The sequence below is a fragment of the Passer domesticus genome, chromosome 6 (assembly GCF_036417665.1).
Source record: "Passer domesticus isolate bPasDom1 chromosome 6, bPasDom1.hap1, whole genome shotgun sequence".
In the NCBI taxonomy this organism is placed as follows: domain Eukaryota; kingdom Metazoa; phylum Chordata; class Aves; order Passeriformes; family Passeridae; genus Passer; species Passer domesticus.
This window is the reverse complement of record NC_087479.1, coordinates 71,072,191-71,091,918: the sequence shown is the minus strand read 5'-3', so window position 1 is coordinate 71,091,918 and position 19,728 is coordinate 71,072,191. Positions and strand designations below refer to the sequence as shown.

Genomic DNA, 19,728 nt, shown 5'->3' with positions numbered 1-19,728 from the left:
ATGTTCTGCCACGGGAACTGATGCCAACACAAGGGAGTACTACACATACTTGCCTTGGTGGAGTAATCTTCATGCTTTGCTCCGAGGAGCTGGCATGAAGTCTGAAAATTTACTGAATGTGGTAAAAAGATACAGCTTTGGCGATTTGAACAAAAATAGGGTGTTTATTTAAAGGGGAAAAACAAAAAGGGAGGTAAGGAAAAAGAAGAAAGGAAAGAAAGAAAGAAAAAAGGATAAAGTCCCAGGCCCAAGGATTGAGGAAACCTCTAGCTGAACTGGCGTCTGGCCCCAAGGCAAGAACCCGAGGGCATTGCAGTGAATGCACTTAGTCTGCCCTCAAATCTGGAATAAGGTCTCTAAAAAGAGATATTGACTGAAATCTGCAGTGTGGGGTCCCCTGCTGTAGCTAAGTCACAGTCCCAGGAACAGTAAAAGACAGCAAAGACAGCTCTTCAGGCCAGGCTGCCCCTTTGATGTTCTCGGTCCCCTCAGTCTGTACTTGCAGTCCTGCCCCCATAGTCTCAGGTGATTGGTGCTAGTAGATGATGGGGTAAGATCTTCTTTCCCAGAGTGTGCTGTCACTGGGGTGGGATGATATCTCTGAGGTTTTTGATGGGAAGCTCTCTCATTAGTATGCACCATTGCTGTGGCATCAAGTTACCAGTTCAACCTGGAGTGGGCTAGAAATTGTCTGTAAAATGCTGCATGCTGTTAGTGAGAGGAAACTGCACTGGGAACTTTGAAAGTATAAGGCTACTAAAAAGAGATAATTAAATTTACAAATAATGTAATTAGGTTAAGAACAAAGGATTATAAAAATAATATAGTTCTTATTTTGCTACCTATTTTAACAGGACTGTTAAACATTCAGTTGGGATCTACTGAATAGCTAGTATAACTTGATAATGATTTTATATTATTTACTTCATTAATTTGAACACTTTTACTTGATCAAACTAGTAACTTTAAACAGTTATAAATGCAAAAGCTAATTAACAGTTACAAATATAAACCAGTCACAAATGCAAAAGCCATGTAAGGGATTTTATAAATGACAGTTCCTCCCTCTTTCTCTTATGTTAGTAATTGGCTTTTGCATTTACATAAATGTAAAAGTTCTTTGTTGATAGTGTTTAATTGTTTAAAATTAATCTAAACTTGCTGGGCCTTTTTACCCGTTTTCCTATCTGTTTTGATTGGATTGAGATTTATGATTTTCTTGACAGTAGGCATAGAATGTTGGCTCGTTTGAAGATTTTGACTAGCGAACATGCTTTGTACTACTGAGGTAATTAGATGAATGAAACATGGGATTAAGCATGGGAGAAAGAGAAGGCTAACTAAGGAAACTCGAAAAATAATTAAGGCTTTCTTCTACCACTCCCTAGAGAACATATTTTTCCACTAATCAGGTGAAAACTGGACTGGAACATGTGTAAGCTTTCTGATGTTTTGGGTAATTTTAGTAATAGTTTCACCATGGTCATCAATATGCAGACAATAGTCTGATGTGTTGAAATTGCCGCATATTCCACGCTCTTTGGCTAATAAATAATCTAGGGCTAAAGAGTTTTGATATACAGCTGTTTTCATTTGCTTCTGTTGGGCGTTGAAAAAATCAATTGCACTCTTGGCCTGATTAGATATGACGTGAATCAGGGCTTGTAGTCCAGTAATGTGATTTAGCATGTAAATGGGAGTTTGATAGCCCCAGCTCCCATCCTGAGCCCAAGTGGCAGGTCCGTAAGTTTCTAAAATTCTCTCTGGTGGCCACTCTTCCTCACCCCATTGTTACATTCCCCCTATTTCACATCTTTTTTGTCTCTTTAATTTATCATCTAGGGGAACTCCGAGCTGGTTTCCAGCTGCTTCTGATAGTAGAAAGGGGCTAGGTCGTATTGCTCCTAAGGTACAATTGCCACACCAGTGAGAAGGGAGTTTAGAATATGCTCTTTGCCCACAATTCCAGTATAAACCTTGGGGGGCCTCCCAAAAATGTGAAAGCGTGATAAAAGTGGAGGTCCAATACTTAGAAACTTGGGGTAATACTGAATAAAGGCTGACTTTTAGGGTCCCAGCACTGATAAAGTTGTTCATTGGGATGTAATATGCAGTTCTTGTTTCTGATTTTCTTCTTTGACCAAAAGGTATCTGGTTCGTTCAGTATCCACCACGTCTTGTGATCCTCAGTTAGTAAATATCTTTTACAGGTAGTTTCTCCAACTTCCTCAGTGTATCTTTTTCCTTTTCTCCAGATATATTCTTCTCCAAGAACTGTGTCCCTCAATAGCCAATTGTCTTGATCTCTTGGAGTTTGGGAGGGGAAATAATTTAGTTTAAGTCATTTGAGGGGTCCAATACTGACTCCTTGCTGAGGCCAGGCTTCTGATTTGAAGGTGCCTCCACAAACCCAACAATTGGTTATATTTTGATTTTTACTAATTTGTTCTGCTAAAACAGTAAATAAGTTTTTATCGGTAGCTAATGGATTGTCCCCCTTTTGTTTCCCCCTTTCAGTTATTACAATTTCTCGAATCAAATCAACATCATAAGTTTTCCTTTTTAACAAATCCTTCTTTTTCGTTATATAATTAAATTTGACATATAGCCAAATCTCTTGATCAGGACACTCTCCATTCCTTTTCTGGTTTGCATTTCCAATATTTCTACCAATCCATTGGTTTTTGTCCGATTGTCAGTATCTACTCAGTGTCATCATATTATAACAAAAGGGATTTACATAAGAATGTGCCTGGAATGAGTGTTTTATGAGGTAGGAGTTTCCTTTGGTCAGGTACACTGTATGTTAGCATTGGTGGCAGCAGATGCAGGCTCTGACAAGGGGGATCTACAGGATCCAGAGGGAGAGTATGAGGAGTAGGGCGCACCTTCCCTTCCCTCGCTCAGGGGTCAATGGGAAGATTGAAGTGCTGTGGTACTCTTTGATAGGTGGTGCAGACCATTCAACCTCTCTGGTTTTCCTACTGGGTTCAGACCCCTTGGTTTTCATGGGAGTGTACCTGGATGCAGGAAGGGACCTAAATGCAGGAAAGTCCTACCTGGAACTGGCCTTGGTTCTATTCATGTTGTTTCTCCTAAGGAAATTTAAAAAAAAAAAAAAAAAAAAAAAAAGACATAGTTATTGGAGAGGAAAGGTCATTTCTCAGGGAAATGATACTCTTCACTGGTGGAGAAATGGAATTGAAAATTCATAATAACTTGTTAAATAGTAAGTACAATAACCATTAGATTCTCTACTGTAAAACAGTGAGAGAATAACAATTGATATAATAATTTCAGGAATAACACCGGGGAGGACTGTTGTAGAGAGTAGTTCATGGAGGTTTCTCGTTATCTTGCGGTGGTGTTACTGGACCTTTTACTCAGCTGACGGAAGTGCACCCTTTTTCCTGTGCTCGGATGGCTGTCTCTGTGGTCAGTTGAACTTGGAAAGGACCTTCCCCTGATGGAGTCAGGGATTGTTCCTTCCAGCATTTAATAAGTACCTACTCTCTGGGGCATATCTTATGTAAATAGAAGTCTAAAGGAATGTTCTGGGGTACAAGACCTCTCTGCTTTAAGTCTTTTAGATTCTGGGCAATCATTTGAATATCCCTTTGCACATTTATATTTCCTCACTCTTTGGCAGTTACTTGATGCGGGGTGGCTAAATAGGGAAGCCTGTATAACATTTCATATGGGGAACAACCTAAGTCAGCTCTGGGTTAGCTCTGGATTCTGAGAAGGGCAAGGGGTAGGCATTTTATCCAAGTCCACTTCATTTCTAACATCAGTTTGGTCCAGGTTGTTCTAATAGTCTGATTCATGCGTTCTACCCCTCCCAAACTTTGAGGGTGCCAGGGGTATGTAATTTCCAAGTTATTCCTAATTGTTGAGCCAACTGCTGCAATACTAATGATGTAAAATGGGTACCTTGGTCTGAATCAATGTTATTTATAATTCCATATCTTGGGACTATCTCTTCTAGGATTACCTTACTTACTGTTTGAGCAGTGGCATTAACAGTGGAAATGCTTCAACCCCATTGGTAAGGTGATCTACAATCAGTAAGAAATACTTCCATCTTTGGGCATGGGGCATTTCTGTGAAATCAATTTGAATACTTTGGAAGGGTCTAATTGCAATTTCAATTCTTCCAGGTCTCGTTCTCCTCGTTAATTTTCTATTGACTTTTTGGCAAATTATACAACCTATGGTAATTTGATTAGCTAATTAATCAATTCCCCGACATCCAAAATTCTGAAGAAAGTGATCTGCTAAAGCTTTAGATCCCCAGTGTGTGGATTGGTGGAGGTTCTGTAAAATTTCTCGAGTGAGCTCTTTATTTAACATTTAATGGCCATCAGGAAGATGCCACCATCCCTCAGAATCTTCCTTTCCAGCTAGTGATATGAGTTTCTGTTTTTCATTGTCTTTAAAAATAGGGATAGGAAGGGTGTTGTCTGGTGTACTCTCGGGTGTGTCTTTTGGATAAAATCTGTATACCTTTAATTCCCCCTCAAAAGCAGCCTCCTTTGCAGCATGGTCTGCTAGGATGTTTCCTCTGGTTTCTCCAGAGTTCCCTTTTGATGACCTGGAACACGTACCATTGCAATTTCTTTCGGTAACTTAAGTGCCTCTAAAATTTTTAATATAAGTTCTTTGTGTAAAATGTCTTTGGCCTTAGATGTGGGAAACCCTCTTTCAGCCCAGCTTTTCCCAAACGTGTGGACTACTCCATATGCATATTTAGAGTCCGTATAAATGGTTCCAATAGCTCTGTCTAGTCTGTGCAATGCTTTTTCCAAAGCATCTAATTCACATACCTGGGTAGACCAGGAAGGTGGTAGTTTTCCTTTTCTAACCTGTACAGTTCTTTTCCATCTCTGATGGAGTATCCAGAGCACCTCTTTCCATTTACTACTCTAGATGATCCGTCGATGAACAGGATTTCTCCTTCATCTAATGGGCTCTCTAGGAGGTCTTCTTGAATTTTTGTTTGCAGGTTTATAAAAACTATGCAGTTGTGCAAGAGATCTTGTTTTTGGGGAATTCCACATAGGAACTGTGCAGGATTGGTGTGGGTGGTTGTTTTCAGGGTTACAGTTGTGGAATGGATGAGGGTGCTCCCATATTGTATAATATGAGAGTCTGTTAGCCATTCGGCTGCTCGTTGTTTAAGAATGGTTTGGGTGGAGTGTGGTATGTATTCTGTCATATTTCTCTCAAATGTAAGTTTTTGGCTGGCTGTTACTAGGATGGCTGCTGCAGTGATTGGTTGGATGCATGTTTGCCATCCTTGGGACACAGGGACCAACAATATGGACAAGTAGGCTACAGGTTTATGGATTCCTGACCACTCTTGGGCCAAGACCTCATAAGGAATTCCTTTCTCTATGTTAATATAGCGGTGAAAATCTTCTTCTAGTGAAGGAAGAAAGAGAACTGGGGTCTGAATCATCTTTTGCTTTAAATTTTCTAAGTTTTTATTATCCTCTTGGGTCCAATTAATAGGTTCTGATGTAGTTAATTTTTCATATAAAATTGTGACACTTTGTGTGTATTCATCAATCCATATTCTACAGTACCTCATTAAGCCTAATAATTGTCTAACCTCGCTCTTTGTTTGGGGAGGTTGTAAATTTAAAATCCCTTCTATCCTTTCAGTACTCAATTTTCTGGTACCATGACCAATTACATGTCCGAAATATTTTACTTTGGTTTAACAAATTGTAATTTGGATTTAGATACTATTAGTCCATTCTCTCCTAGAAGGTTCAGTAACTGAATGGTGCCTAATTTTACAGTGGATTCTTGCTCTCTGGAGAGTAGTATGTCATCTACATACTGTGTTACTTGTATTCCTGAGGGTGGAGAAAAGGGAATGAACAGGCTCTCCAAGGCTTGACCGAAGAGTGTGGGAGACTCCATGTACCCTTGCAGTCACCAGGTCCAGGTGAGCTGCTGTTTCCTTCCAGTGTCTGGATCTTCCCAGGTGGAAGCAAACAGGTGTCTAGAAGGAGAATCTACAGGGCATGACCAAAATGCATCCTTCAGGTCGGTTACTGAGAACCAAGAGTGTGTAGGTGGTAACTTAACAAGGTGTAAGGGTTTTGTACTAATGAGCACACAGCTTGCACTCTTTTATGTACTTCACGTAGGTCTTGAACTAGCCTGTAGCTATTGTCAGGCTTTTTAATAGCAAGAATGGGGTGTTGTATGGGGAAGTACATGGCTCTAGTATATTATAATGTCACAGTTCAGTTATTATGGGTTTTAGCCAATACCTTTTGGTCTTTGTAAGGGGGTGCCAGGGTACTTTTGCTGGTTTAATATCTGGAAGGAGATTAATTACAATGGGTGTAATGTTCATTTTATCCCAGTTACCTGGTTGGGCTTACACTGTAGAATTAATCAGTTTTCATCTTGTGTGGATAAAGTAAACAAAATGACCTTCATCCTTCCTTCTTGTGGAACTACTCCAACTTTCAAAGGTATCTGGAGATCCTGGCCAAGTAAGTTGTTACCTGCTGGAGGTAGAAAAACAAATCTCCCTTTCTGGTTAGTCCATTACCCTTTATAGTGACATTCTTAATGATGGGAATGGGGAAGGATTCCCCTTTAGCAGCACAAATATTGAAAGTGTCTTTGCTTATGGCACATGCATTTGGTTTTTCAGTTAAACAAGTTGTCTCTGCTCCTGTGTCTACTAAAAATTCCATTAATTGTTCTAGGGGTCCTATCCTTGATTTTATCAAGGGCTCTTGAAGATGGTTTTTGTGCCCCAAGAAGAAGAGCCCCTGACCCCCTCAGTTCTCTGAGGGTTGATTCTCCACTTGGAGAATCTCTTAAGTCCCTCAATGTCTTAAAACAGCAGGATTGCATATGGTCTTCTTTCTTACAATAAAAGCAAATAGGTTTCTTCAATTGAATATTCTCCCCATCCTGCCTAATTGGTTTAGGAATTTGGACAGCAGCCATCATCTTAGCTTTAGTCTTCATTTTCTCTTCATTTCACCTGGCATAAACTTACTGTGCTTCAGCTAATAACTCATCTAAACTTCTTTCTGGCCATCCATCTAATTTCTCTAATTTCTGTTTTATGTCAGGCCAAGAATGTAACCCAAAGTGGACCTAGAACATTGTCTTCCCTCCTTCACTACCTAAATCTCTTTCTAAATATAATTGGATGTTATTATTTAAGCGAGTTATACAGTCAGTTGGGCTCTCATGTTTTTATTGTTTGCTACCAAAGGCTTTCTTCATGTTATTAACTCTGGGGACTGCCTCTTTTATTCCCCTTACAATTCGGGTTCTGTATTCTGCTATACTTTTTCTTCCCTCATCTGAGTTAGGGTTCCATTCTGGATCTGTTAATGGTAATTTCTTCTCTCCAGTTGTTCCTAAATTATGTTCTCTGTCCAATATATTGATCCCTGCAGTCTAAATAACTTTTCTCTTCTCTGGAGAGAAAAGGGTTTGCATTATTGAATTTCATTTTCCCCTAGGGTAAATCCTAGAGCCTAAGAACTGGTAAACTTTTTCTGACATACCTACTGGGTCACTGAATAATATCTCCATTTCCTTTTTAAAATGCCTCACTTCTGAAGAGGTGAGGGGTGCATTTACATATCCTATTCCACCTTGTGCACCCTCCATTGGGACCTCTCTGAGGGATGCCACCTTTGTTTTATCTTTACTGCTGGAGCAGGAGGAACATTTTTGTACTACCAGGGTTCTCCTTCAAGTGAAGAAGGCTGGACCTTCTTGATTGGATGGAACTTCCTGCATGGCTGAATTTGTAATTTGCCTGGAGGAGAATGATAGAATATACGTTTCTTCTGATGTCCCACTGCTACTTTCAATTTCTTCAGCCCTCTCAGTTACATGACTCATTGAAGCCTCCAATGACTCAGCTGCAGTTGCAGCTGGTTCGTTGGGAGGTGCAGTAGGGGGGAGGAAATTTAATGAGTCCCACCTTGGTTGATTGGTTTTCCTTGTTGTGTCTTTATCATTGATCATTACAGAGAGAATTTGGTTTATCTGTTTCTACTTCCTTTTCGCTGTTCCAATATTTAAACCAGACCTCCACATACTGCAATTCCAGTCTGCATTTAATTTATTTTGGGCGTAATTGTAAAGTACTTCGCAAATCCACATCCTGGTAGACCCATGCTTCAGCCAGCGAAGACCTTGTTTTAATTTCTTCTTTGGCCATTCTAACATGCAATGCACAATCTTGAGCTGTGGGTCTTTATCTTTAGTAAGTTGATGTTCTTCCCATTGTTTTAACATGGTTTCCAAGGGATTTTCAGGGAAGATACTGTATTTCTGTAATTGCTTGTTGTTCTTCCTATGCTTTTGTCCTATGCTTTTGTCTGATATTATGGGGGCAAAATAAATTAATAAATATTTAATTAACCAAGGTGAGTATAATGATTTGAATAGAGATGCTGTATTACAATGTTGAAAAAAATGAAACTTTGGGAATTAAAAAGAAATGAAAACTAAACCACTCAATATGGCTGTTGTCCATCTGTGGGAAAAGGTATGATCCCTCCCTGTGGGTATGATCCTGTGTGGGTGGATCATTGGGCCTTCCAAATGACAAATTAGAAGTGCTCCATGCCTCAGTACAGGAACAATTATTAAAAGGACACATTGTACCATCAACTAGCTCCTGACCCATGTCTTTTTATAAAAAACCTGGCAAAGACAGATGGAGGTTATTACAAGACTTTTGGAAAGTAAATTATGTTTTAGAAGACATGGGCTCCTTGCAACCAGGGCTCCCCTCACCTTCTGTACTTCCCAGGGACTGGCAGCTCACAATCCTTGATATCAAAGACTGTTTATTCAACATCCCTCTCTGTCCCGCACTCCCAAATTCGCATTTTCGATACCAATCAACTGTCAAGAACCCTTTAAAAGATATCATTAGGTCACATTGCCACAGGGAATGAAAACTTCCCCTGTTTTATGTCAAATGTTTGTGGCTGGGATTCTATCTCCAATCAGGAAAGCCTTCCCTGAAGCTATATTTCGGCATTATATGGACGACATTTTAATTTGCTCCCAAGAAAAGACTTACCTTAACCCAGTGATCAGAAAGACTGTGACAGCAGTTGAAGATGCAGGTTTTGATATTGCTCCTGAAAAACCCAGTAGACCTCCCTGTGGAAGTACCTTGGATTCCTTATCAGCGGGTGAGCCATTATTCCCCAAAATATCTCCATCAAAGATAAGGCTCAAATGCTAAGGGACATACAACAGTTGTGTGGCTCCATCACCTGGATCCGACCACGGCTTGGACTCACGAGAGAAGAGCTGTGCCCTTTGTTCAGCCTACTGAAGGGGAGCCATGACCTGACTTCCCAGCGCATCTTAACTCCAGATGCCCACGACGCGCTGCGAAAGGTAGCACCTGCTATCTCATCTCGAAAAGCACACCGCGCTGACTGCTCTCTAACCTCCCAGTTTGCTAGTCTTGGTAAATCCCCACATTTCCAGGCACTGCTTTTTCAGTGGGACCCGTCTTCTACAGAAAAATTGTTAATTGTAGAATGGGTATTTTTGCCACACCAAAAAAACTATTACAATCCCTCAAGAGCTTTTAGCTCAGTTAATCATTAAAGACAGGAACCACCTCCGAACCCCTGCAGCGTGTGACCCAACATACATTTATCCAGCATTTCAACTACACAAATTAGAATCGCTATTACAGACAAATGGATACCTTCAGTTTGATTTAGACAGCTATCCCGGACAAGTCTCTATTCATTATCCAAAACACAAGCTACTAAAAGAAACATTCCATCTAGTCCCAAATTCTCTAAAAGGTAAGGTTCCTCTTAAAGCCCTCACAGTTTTTACAGATCGCTCTGGAAAATCACACAAATCGGTTATCACTTGGAAGGATCCAAACACTCAGAAGTGGGAGTAGGATGTTCAAGTCATTGAAGGAACCCCCCAAATTCCTGAGTTGGCTGCTGATGTCAGAGCATTTAAAAAATTACAACAACCTTTTAATCTAGTAACTGATTTGGCCTATATAACCAGGACAGCTAAAAGGGCAGAACACTCCATGCTAAAAGAAGTGTCTAATCAACAATTCTTTGGCTTGCTCTGCAAGTTGGTTTGGCTTGTCTCCCACTGGGGAATCAGAAGGCAGATCTTCTAGCTGTGACTGGTAACACCAATCACAGTCCCATGTACTGGGAAAGGTGCAGCAGATGCTGCCCAAGGCTTCGTTATGCTGCTAGCCTAAAATACGGAATTCTGGAGCAGAACGTTGACCCAACAAAGCAGCAGCACCACCACCAAAATGGGCTTTGACTCTCTACAAATCAGTTTCTCAAGGGCTGGCACCCTCAGATTCCAATCAGACCTTTCATTCCCCACTGCTTGCTAACATCAGCCATCTGGGCCGCCTTCATGGAGATGCTGCCAAATTTTAGAGATCTTTTGTAGCACCACAGCGTATCCCAAGAAGGAGCTGCCGGTGCTATGGCACCTTTAATACTTTCCTTACCAGCAAAGAGCAATTTGCTTCACAGAGAGAGACAGAGAGAGAGAGATTATTTTGGGTAGCAGAAAATGGGTAATCATGTGTCTTCACTAGTTTGACTGAATGTCAAAGCCATGCCCTAGACATGTGGGGAGGAAAACCAGAGATAAATAGATGTTAGGCAGAGAGGTAGAAATAAGACATGAGGAACTAGAGATAGCCACGTATTTATCCCACCCCCTTAGAGCTGTGGTAAAGGGGAGTATTTTCCTCCAACCTCCATCGTTGGCAGCCTGCTGCAGCCCCCTGCCATATCCAGCCCTTTTCTCAGCTCTTCGGGGTTTGGAAGAATTTGCTTAGGCCAATAGACATTTGGGGTGGACACTGCGAATTCCAGCTTTCTGAGAGGAAGGAAGCACTGATAAGGATTCTTTGATTCCCAGACTGCGGGCAAACGGAAGAGGAGGAAAAGCCCTCCCAGAAAGGAGACTGGGGAGACAGGGAAGAGAAGCCGCAAGCGGGCTGGCAGCGCGGAGTGTCCCTGCTGCCAACCGCGCCAGCCGCCCCAGCCGGCGGGAGGCCCCTTTCCGTGCGGGCAGTGCCAACGGTGCGCAAGTTCCTCCTCCTTCTGCTCCCAGCTGCCCCTTTGGCCTAAAGCACGCTGACCCTTTCCAAAGGCACCACAGGGCAAGCTGAGGCCACTTGCAGGATCGCCCCTGGCAGCCCTGCTCAAGCTTACAGCCCACTTGAAACCCAAACAGCTTCGTTCAAACCCAGCATTCCCAGTGAAACCTTGCCATGCCCCAACAAGACACAGTTCGTACAAGCAGGAACACATGCATCAAAGCTTGCTTTGATGCTGCTGATCCAATTAAACCTACGATGAAGCAAAAGGAGGAAGACATTTCAAGCAATTGCAACCAGAAAGATCAGACTCACAGTGCTGATCACTTTACAAAGATGTCACAGCCTGAAAAGACGGAAATTCATCCAAAAAGTGAGATCTCGGCGCCTGGCTTCATGGTGTGTATGAAGTTAACAATGGATGGTTTGTTTCCTGTCTTCCAGGGAGTTTGAAACCATCAAGGAGAGGAACAAGCATCCTTGCGTGGGAGAAGACATCACCCACGCAAGGATGCACAGCCTCTCCCCAAGAAGAAAAGGCCAAATTAGCCCTGCACTTGTCCAGGACTAGCAAGAGTTAGGCTCAAGAGGATTAGAAAGAAATAAGATAGCTTTTTAAGATTTTAGGATTCTTTATTCGTCCATTAAATTTACGTGGTAGGAACTTCTCAATTAATTAGTTCAGATACATTAATAATATAAAAGATGTATTAGTACTATTAGATGATAAGTTGTGTTAAATTACTAGTAGATTAATAGTATGTTATTTATCATTACATGTAAGAGGTTACGTGTTCACTATGCTCCATCCTTTCTCATTTTGTCTTTGTTGAGACATGATCTGTCTTTATCATTAAACCAAAGTTTGTTCCATTTTGCCTTTTTGTCTGTATGAAATCCCTGAGGCAGTGTTCGTTACATTTCCTTGGTGTTGGAAACACGACATTTGCCCTGAGAGGGCAATGTGGGCACATGAGTCCCCCCCAGGCCCAGCCCCTGGCTCAGCTGGCAGCACTTCCAGAGGCGTGTCCCCATTACTGCCAATGAAATCATGGTGGAGCTTCCTCCTTTGATTCCTGAACATCTCAGCTGGGAGTGGCTGGGGAGGCTTTGCTGAATTCAATGGATCTAAAGGAGTGCTCTTGTCTCACTGTACTTGCTGGGATAAAAGTAGTGGGTTGAGGCCTTTTGGTTGCCCAGCAACATAACTTTGTTTCGTTTTGGGGGACAGATGGACTTGAGCACCTTGGAGGACTTTTCTAACCTCTCTGATTCTAGAAAAGAAACATCCACATGCACCACAAAGACACCAGGAGTTCAGATCAGTTTCTCTTTAAAGGACCAGGCTCTGAGCCTCCAGTAATGTCCTCAGCTAAAGCAGAGCAGCTGTGAACCTGATCCTCTCCCTTCTCACAGCTTTGGTATTTGCGCCAAAGAAGAATCCAAGTCACTCTTTTACCGATCCCAGCAAATGGCTCTGCCTAGCAAGGCTTTGGCAGCAGGGGCTGTGGAGGATGGCGGGGGGCGAGGCAGGGGGGAAAGGCCAGGCTGCTTCTGGGAAGTGACCAAAGCTTGCCCTTGCCTGCTGGAGCCAGTGCAGGCGGGTCTGGAGCCTACAAAGTATCTGCCTTGCAGTGGGCCTTGTTCCAGGTGTTTTCCCAGCTGGTGGCTGGCGTAGGTGTAACATGCAGGCTGGGAAGGAAGCAAGATTTGCTTTTGCTTAAACCTTAGGCAGGGAAGCAGTACAAGTGGCTGGGTTTTGCCATATCTGGCACCTAAGTATTCAAACAAAGCTGAAGGTCATTAGTGTGGAAAAGAAATTCTCTTGGTGTTCCTTCCTTAGAGGAATGCCAGAGTAGTAGAGATGAACATTCTCCCTTCTTCAAGGGAGCTGGAAGAGAGACCTAGAAATTCTGCATGACCTGTTGACTACAGCAATGCTGGTGCACTGCCCCAGTGTGTGTGTCCCCATCAGCTCCCCTGAGAAACATCCCGATTCTCCAAGTTTCTGGGATGGGGTGTTGAGGTGAGAGACCAGCTCAGCAGGCCAAAGGAGGGAAAACATCAAGTGACATTATTGGGCACCAGACAATTGAGAAAGGGGGCAGGATGAATGCCGCCACTTGGAGAGAAAGCTCTGCACTTGGTTCTGCATGGAACGATTTGCAAGCTCTAGCTCCTCTCAGAGCCAGAGGAGAGGCAGCGGCAGGAGTCCTTGTGGTTCTGCAGTGCAGGAAATGTGGAATGGGCCCTTGGACAGAGCCAGCCTCCTCTGCCTGTTCAGCTGCAGGCACCCTACAGAGAAGCACAGAGGAGAGCCAGAGCTGTCCCTGCTCTGCTTTTCCCCGTCCAGAGGGCTGAGGAGAAAAGCCCCAATGGGGAGCTCCTCAGAGCAAACTCTCAGCAGAAGAAGTAGAAGGGGCAAAGGTGGCCTATCCCTGTTTCTGTCCCATGGTTCCCCTGGGGTTCTGCATGGAATGTTGGGCTGTGCCCATAGCAACTGCCCTTGTCTGCTGCTCCTGCGGCCGTTGGTGGAACACTGGTGGAGCAGCACTGGAGCAGCAGCTGCAGCATCTGCTCCTGGCTGTCCCTCAGCAGCCACCTTCTGCACTCAGCGCCATAGCTGGCCTCTGCAGCGACATCCTCATCTCCTCGTCTGCCGCCAGGCATCCCCACAGCACTTTGGCACTGTGCAAGGTAAGAAAATACCCATGGGCCCCAAAGCACTCACAGAACAGCAGGAGGCTCCAGCTGGCTCTGCCACCAACCACCACAGACACGGTGTGTGGTCACTTTCCCCAGACGAGGTTGCACATGAAAGCAGGCTGCAACTTCTCCAGGAATAATGCTGCCTCCAGGGGAAATACAGACCTTTCCATAGAGGATGTAGGGAGCTGTCACAGTGCACTTGTAGATTCTCGTCCACTGATCACCTGATTAGAAGTTCTTAGCACCCATTTACGTTGTGGTAACCCCAAAGCCAATTGGTCATTCCGGGGGAGGTCAGGGGTTCAGTGTCCACTAATCCTGTTACACCCTCACTCTGGTCACACCTCCTGCAAAGCTTCAAAAACCAGAAGGATGGGACTTCTCCTCTGGGATGCCTGCCCATCAGAGCATGGAAGCAGTTTGCTGGGCTTGTCTGCAGTACTGGCTTTCATCCTCAGAAATGATCTGGTTGTAGCAATTCTTATGTACTCACATACTTACATCACTTACAGACACTGGAACAATATTCTATTTTCATAGCTTTTTTGATTTTTTTCCACCTGCCTTGCATCTCTTTTCCAGAAAGATATTGCTATAGATTTGTCTGTGTTGTTCAATGTGTGTAGGGCTGGCTCTGCCTCACGGTCAGAGGCAGCTGTGAAATGTCCTCTTGAGTGGTGCTTCTCAGGAACACAATCACAGTATCACAGCATTTTCTGGGCTGGAAGGGACTCCCAAAGATCATGGAGCCCAGCACCTGGGTCTGCTCAGGACAGCCTTAAGAAACCCAGCCTGTGCCCAAGAGCAGTGTCCAAAGACTTTTGGAGCTCTCTCAGCCTTGGTGCTGGGAGCCCTTCCCTGGGGAGGCAGTTCCAGTGCCCAAGCCCCCTCTGGCTGAAGAACCTTTTCCTTCCATCCAACCCAAGCCTGCAGTAGTGCATCTTCCATGCATCCTCTTGGCTCTTCTCACTGGCCCCAAGACTCAAGGCACTCTAGTGCCTGCCCTTCAGCTTTCCTTCTTCAGGAAGCTGCAGACTGCTAGAGGGACCTGCCTCAGAAATTCCAAGTGAAAAACACAGCAATGACACCTAATGGAGGGGAGCTGGGACAGAGGAGCTTGGGGTTTTCAGTGGTGAGGATGAGAAGCAGGCTACCGACACATCTTGGCAGAATGAGTTTTATCTGGAGCGTTGTTTTGATCTCTTTCAGGTGGAAAGGAGAGGCACAATGAAAAGGAAAGTGAGAGCCCACACTGAGCCGTGAGTTTTGGCCTAGGGTTAAAGGACAGCAAACTTGAGGGACAGCGAGCAGGACAGCTGCTCTTTCAGAGTCAGGGTGGGATTGGTCCAAGGCCGTGGCTGCACGCCAGGTGTCTCTTGACCACTTGCCTTTCTTACGTCCTACTCCTTCTTCCTCTAGACACATCAATGTTGGCAGTGACTTTCAGGCCGAGCTCCCCGAGCTGCAGACCGGGCCGCCAAGTGAGGCTGAAGAGCCTGCAACCCTGGTCTGGAAGCCCTTGGAGGAAGACGACCCTGACCTGGATAAACCGGACAGAGGTAGCTGTCTAGCTTTCCTTCCACTCCTGAGATAGTCGGGCATGTAAAATGCTGGTTTTTGGGTAAAATGGCAGCTTTTGGCAGGCTCTGCTTCTCTCCTTGTCATGCCCATCTTCCCTTGTGGAAGTGGTAGGGGCAAGGAGAATGCTCTGCTTTTGCAGCAGAGCAGGAAAAAGAGCAACTGTGCTGCTCTCCAAATGGGTCAGGGGCATCTGCCACTGGAAGAGGGGAGATTGGCCCCCACTCCTTATGCCAAAAGCTGCATGGAAGGGAGAGGCAGCACTAGGTGGGCCCTTGCTTCAGCTGCCCCTTGCTTTGCTCTCCTTTTCGTGCTCTCCAAGCTGCAGGCTTTAGCTCTTGTGCTTTCCTTCTGCCTTGTATGGCAAGCATTCCCCTTTGTTGGCTCAAGGCTGACTTTGGGTGGGTTTTTGTTGTGCTTGCAGTCAGAGAACTGTTGGACATGGCCAGCTCCCGTGGCCTTCCCGGGGCAGCAGCTCAGCTGGAGCTCGCCCTGCACTGCCTGCACCAGGCTCGCGGCAGCGTTCCGGTAGGAAGCGGCTGTTTGGGCGCGGGCAAGAGTGGGCAGGGAATTGATAAGGCCCGGGCAGCGGGACAGCCTTTCCTGGCTGCTCCTTGAAGAAGGGAGTTCACAAGCAGCAGAGCACTCGCTGCCTGCTGTGTCTCGTCCAGCTGCGGCAGGGCTGAGCCCAAATGGCTCCAGCAGGGACAAGATCTCTCCTGGAGGCAGCGCCGCAGGGTCCTGCAGCCTGCTGCCTTGAAAACCTCCTGGAGATCTGTGTTCTCTAAGACATTTTGAGGGGCAATTCCCAGAAGCCGCAGTCAGCTGAGGCAATTCAGGGTGCAGGAGGAGCAAAATCATGGAGTTGGAAAGGAAAATGCTACCCTTGGGAGCAGGAGCCAAGGGCCGGGCAGCAAAAATGAGGGACTGGGAGCAAAGCACAATCTTTGACCCATATGAGATCCAGTGGCCTGAATCCTCAGCTGAAGACGCAAAGCGGCTGAAGGGCAGCATGGGTGGGGTTTGGCTCCTTTTTTGTGTTGTGGGGCAGCTCAAGCCTTTTTCCTTTGCATCTTGCAGGAGGCTCTGGAGATGTTGCTCTCGGGGGGGCCTTCAACAGCTCAAGGCCATCCCTTGGCTGATTATCATTACGCAGGTAACCTAAGCCCAGCTTCTTCCTTCACTGACACATGCTGCCGTGCCCTTAATGGCCGTGTCAAGCATTTCTGCTTCAATTAGTTGTGCTTTAAACCAGCACACGATCTCGCCTTCTCTGGGGGCAGGGAAAGCACCAGCATCGACTCCTTCAGCTTGACTCGTTTTCCATGCTTTTTTCCCTGGGGAATGCCTGCTCTCGTCTTCATCACCTTCTGAGGGAGCAGACATGCACACACGTGAATGACGGCTGGAGCCAGCTTGCTTTCGGCAGCCAGTGGGATCTGCTTCAAGTGGCTAGAGGGATCAATTCAGCTGCTGCTTTTTCTTGCCAGGCTCTGATAGATGGACACCTGAGGAGAAGGAGGCCTTCCAAAAGGCTTTCCACACCTACGGCAAGGATTTCCATCTCATCCAGAAGCAGGTAAAGCCACAGGACATTCCTCACCTTGGCAGATCATCAGAAGGACAAGTTGACTATTGTGGTACCGAATACTGCACCTATGTCCCTCTTTTCTCAAGTACCAAAACTGTTAAAGCAGTCACAGAACAGGACATGGAAGGCCTGCGTGAAAATGGTGATCCGGCCTCTGCAGCCCTTCTCTCCAGGCTGTTTTGGAAGACAAAGCTCTGTTCTGTTAAACTTGTCTCCCAGGTGTGCTGCTGCTTCCACAACACCTTGTGCTGGGATAACTGCAGTGAACGGGGCAAAGAAGAACTCTGCTAGAGGGACTTGGTGTTGATCTGTGCATTATATGTGTTACCACGTAGCATAAAACTCAGTTTATTACATTGCATAATGCCTCTCTGACTCCTGCATATTGATTTCATTTTACACCCTCCTCAATTTTCTCCGTGACTTTAATTCCTACTTTACTCTGTAATCTCGTTGTTCTCCAATGCACCCTACAGGACGGCTGTTTCAGATTCCTTCTTTTTCTCTTCACAACAGATCCCGAGTAAGACCGTGGCACAGTGTGTGGAATACTACTACTGCTGGAAAAAAGAGCAGAAACTTGCCAGCAGCACTCTTGCTCAGGTGAGTGGGAAGAAAATCCAGACATGCCAGCAGGGTCAAGAAACGGGCAGAAGGGCACAAGCCCTGCTGGCAAGCCACGCCAGACACCGCTTTGCCTGGCTCCCTTGGTCCCACGCACTGGGAGAGGCGCAGCAGGTGCTGCCCGGGGCTTTCTTGTGCTGCTACCCTAAAATACGGAATTCTGGAGCACAACTTTGACCCAACAAAGCAGCAGCACCACCACCAAAATGGGCTTTGACTCTCTACAAATCAGTTTCTCAAGGGCTGGCACCCTCAGATTCCAATCAGACCTTTCATTCCCCACTGCTTGCTAACATCAGCCATCTGGGCTGCCTTCATGGAGATGCTGCCAAATTTTAGAGATCTTTTGTAGCACCCCAGCGTATCCCCAAGAAGGAGCTGCCGGTGCCATGGCACCTTTAATACTTTCCTTACCAGCAAAGAACAATTTGCTTCACAGAGAGAGACAGAGAGAGGGAGAGAGAGAGATCATTTTGGGTAGCTGAATATAGGTAATCATGTGTCTTCACTAGTGTGATTGAATGTAAAAGCCATGCCCTAGACATGTGGGGAGGAAAACCAGAGATAAATAGATGTTAGGCAGAGAGGTAGAAATCAGACATGTAGAACTATGGATAGCCACGTATTTATCCCACCCCCTTAGAACTGTGGTAAAGGGGAGTATTTTCCTCCAACCTCCATGGTTGGCAGCCTGCCGCAGCCCCCTGCCATATCCAGCCCTTTTCTCAGCTCTTCGGGGTTTGGAAGAATTTGCTTAGGCCAATAGATTTTTGGGGTGGATGCTGTGAATTCCAGCTTTCTGAGAGGAAGGAAGCACTGATAAGGATTCTTTGATTCCCAGACTGCGGGCAAACGGAAGAGGAGGAAAAGCCCTCCCAGAAAGGAGACTGGGGAGACAGGGAAGAGAAGCCGCAAGCGGGCTGGCAGCGCGGAGTGTCCCTGCTGCCAACCGCGCCAGCCGCCCCAGCCGGCGGGAGGCCCCTTTCCGTGCGGGCAGTGCCAACGGTGCGCAAGCTCCTCCTCCTTCTGCTCCCAGCTGCCCCTTTGGCCTAAAGCACGCTGACCCTTTCCAAAGGCACCACAGGGCAAGCTGAGGCCACTTGCAGGATCGCCCCTGGCAGCCCTGCTCAAGCTTACAGCCCACTTGAAACCCAAACAGCTTCGTTCAAACCCAGCATTCCCAGTGAAACCTTGCCATGCCCCAACAAGACACAGTTCGTACAAGCAGGAACACATGCATCAAAGCTTGCTTTGATGCTGCTGATCCAATTAAACCTACGATGAAGCAAAAGGAGGAAGACATTTCAAAGAGTTGAAACCAGAAAGATGAGACTCATGGTGCTGATCACTTTACAAATGTGTCACAGCCTGAAAAGATGGAAATTCATCCAAAAAGGGAGATCTCGGCGCTTGGCTTAATGGTGTGTATGAAGTTAACAACGGATGGTTTGTTTCCTGTCTTCCAGGGAGTTTGAAACAATCAAGGAGAGGAACAAGCACAGAAGAAGACATCGCCCACGCAAGGATGCACAGCCTCTCCCCAAGAAGAAAAGGCCAAATTAGCCCTGCATTTGCCCCAGGCTAGCAAGAGTTAGGCGTCAAGAGGATAGATAGAAATAAGATTGTTTTTCAAGTTTTTAGGATTGTTTATTCTTCTATTAGTTTACATGATAGTAATCTCTCTGTTTATTAGCTAAGATATATAAGTATTATTCAAGATGTATCAGTAGTGTTAGATTTAGCAATAAATGTAACAGGTTTGGTGTTTCTATGCTTCAACTTTTCACATTTTGTCTTTGTTGAGACACAATCTGTTTTTATCATTAAACCAAAGTTTGCTCCATTTTGCCTTTCTGTCTCTATGAAATCCCCAAGGCAGTGTTCATTACATTTCCTTGGTGTTGCAGGCACGGCATTTGCCCTGAGAGGGCAATGGGGGCACAGGAGTCCCCCCCAGGCCCAGCCCCTGGCTCAGCTGGCAGCACTTCCAGAGGCGTGTGCCCATTACTGCCAATGAAATCATGGTGGAGCTTCCTCCTTTGATTCCTGAACATCTCAGCTGGGAGTGGCTGGGGAGGCTTTGCTGAATTCAATG

At 45.4% G+C, this 19,728-nt stretch overlaps 1 protein-coding gene and 1 long non-coding RNA gene across 7 annotated transcripts; one reads left to right on the top strand and one right to left on the bottom strand.

The window, feature by feature from the left end:
* Positions 1-144: 144 nt before the first annotated feature.
* LOC135303983 (uncharacterized) lies at positions 145-11,009 on the bottom strand. Of its 6 annotated transcripts, none has more exons than XR_010365414.1 (4): positions 6,388-11,009; positions 4,507-6,026; positions 3,060-3,095; positions 145-670 (listed from the first exon to the last, which is right to left on the bottom strand). It is a non-coding gene; the product is annotated as an uncharacterized LOC135303983 (long non-coding RNA). The 6 variants fall into 6 exon arrangements; XR_010365416.1 differs by having other exon boundaries at positions 145-691; positions 5,849-6,026; positions 6,388-11,005; XR_010365415.1 differs by lacking the exon at positions 145-670 and having other exon boundaries at positions 707-3,095; positions 6,388-7,810; positions 7,979-11,008.
* A 2,555-nt stretch (positions 11,010-13,564) lies between these two features.
* On the top strand, positions 13,565-19,476 carry LOC135303981 (zinc finger protein 541-like). The gene is made up of 8 exons (XM_064426294.1): positions 13,565-13,828; positions 15,050-15,099; positions 15,260-15,399; positions 15,843-15,946; positions 16,499-16,574; positions 16,909-16,997; positions 17,526-17,612; positions 19,100-19,476. Exons 1-8 carry the CDS (start codon positions 13,583-13,585, stop codon positions 19,106-19,108), a joined length of 801 nt encoding a protein of 266 aa, XP_064282364.1. The 5' UTR covers positions 13,565-13,582; the 3' UTR covers positions 19,109-19,476.
* The last annotated feature ends 252 nt before the right edge of the window (positions 19,477-19,728 follow it).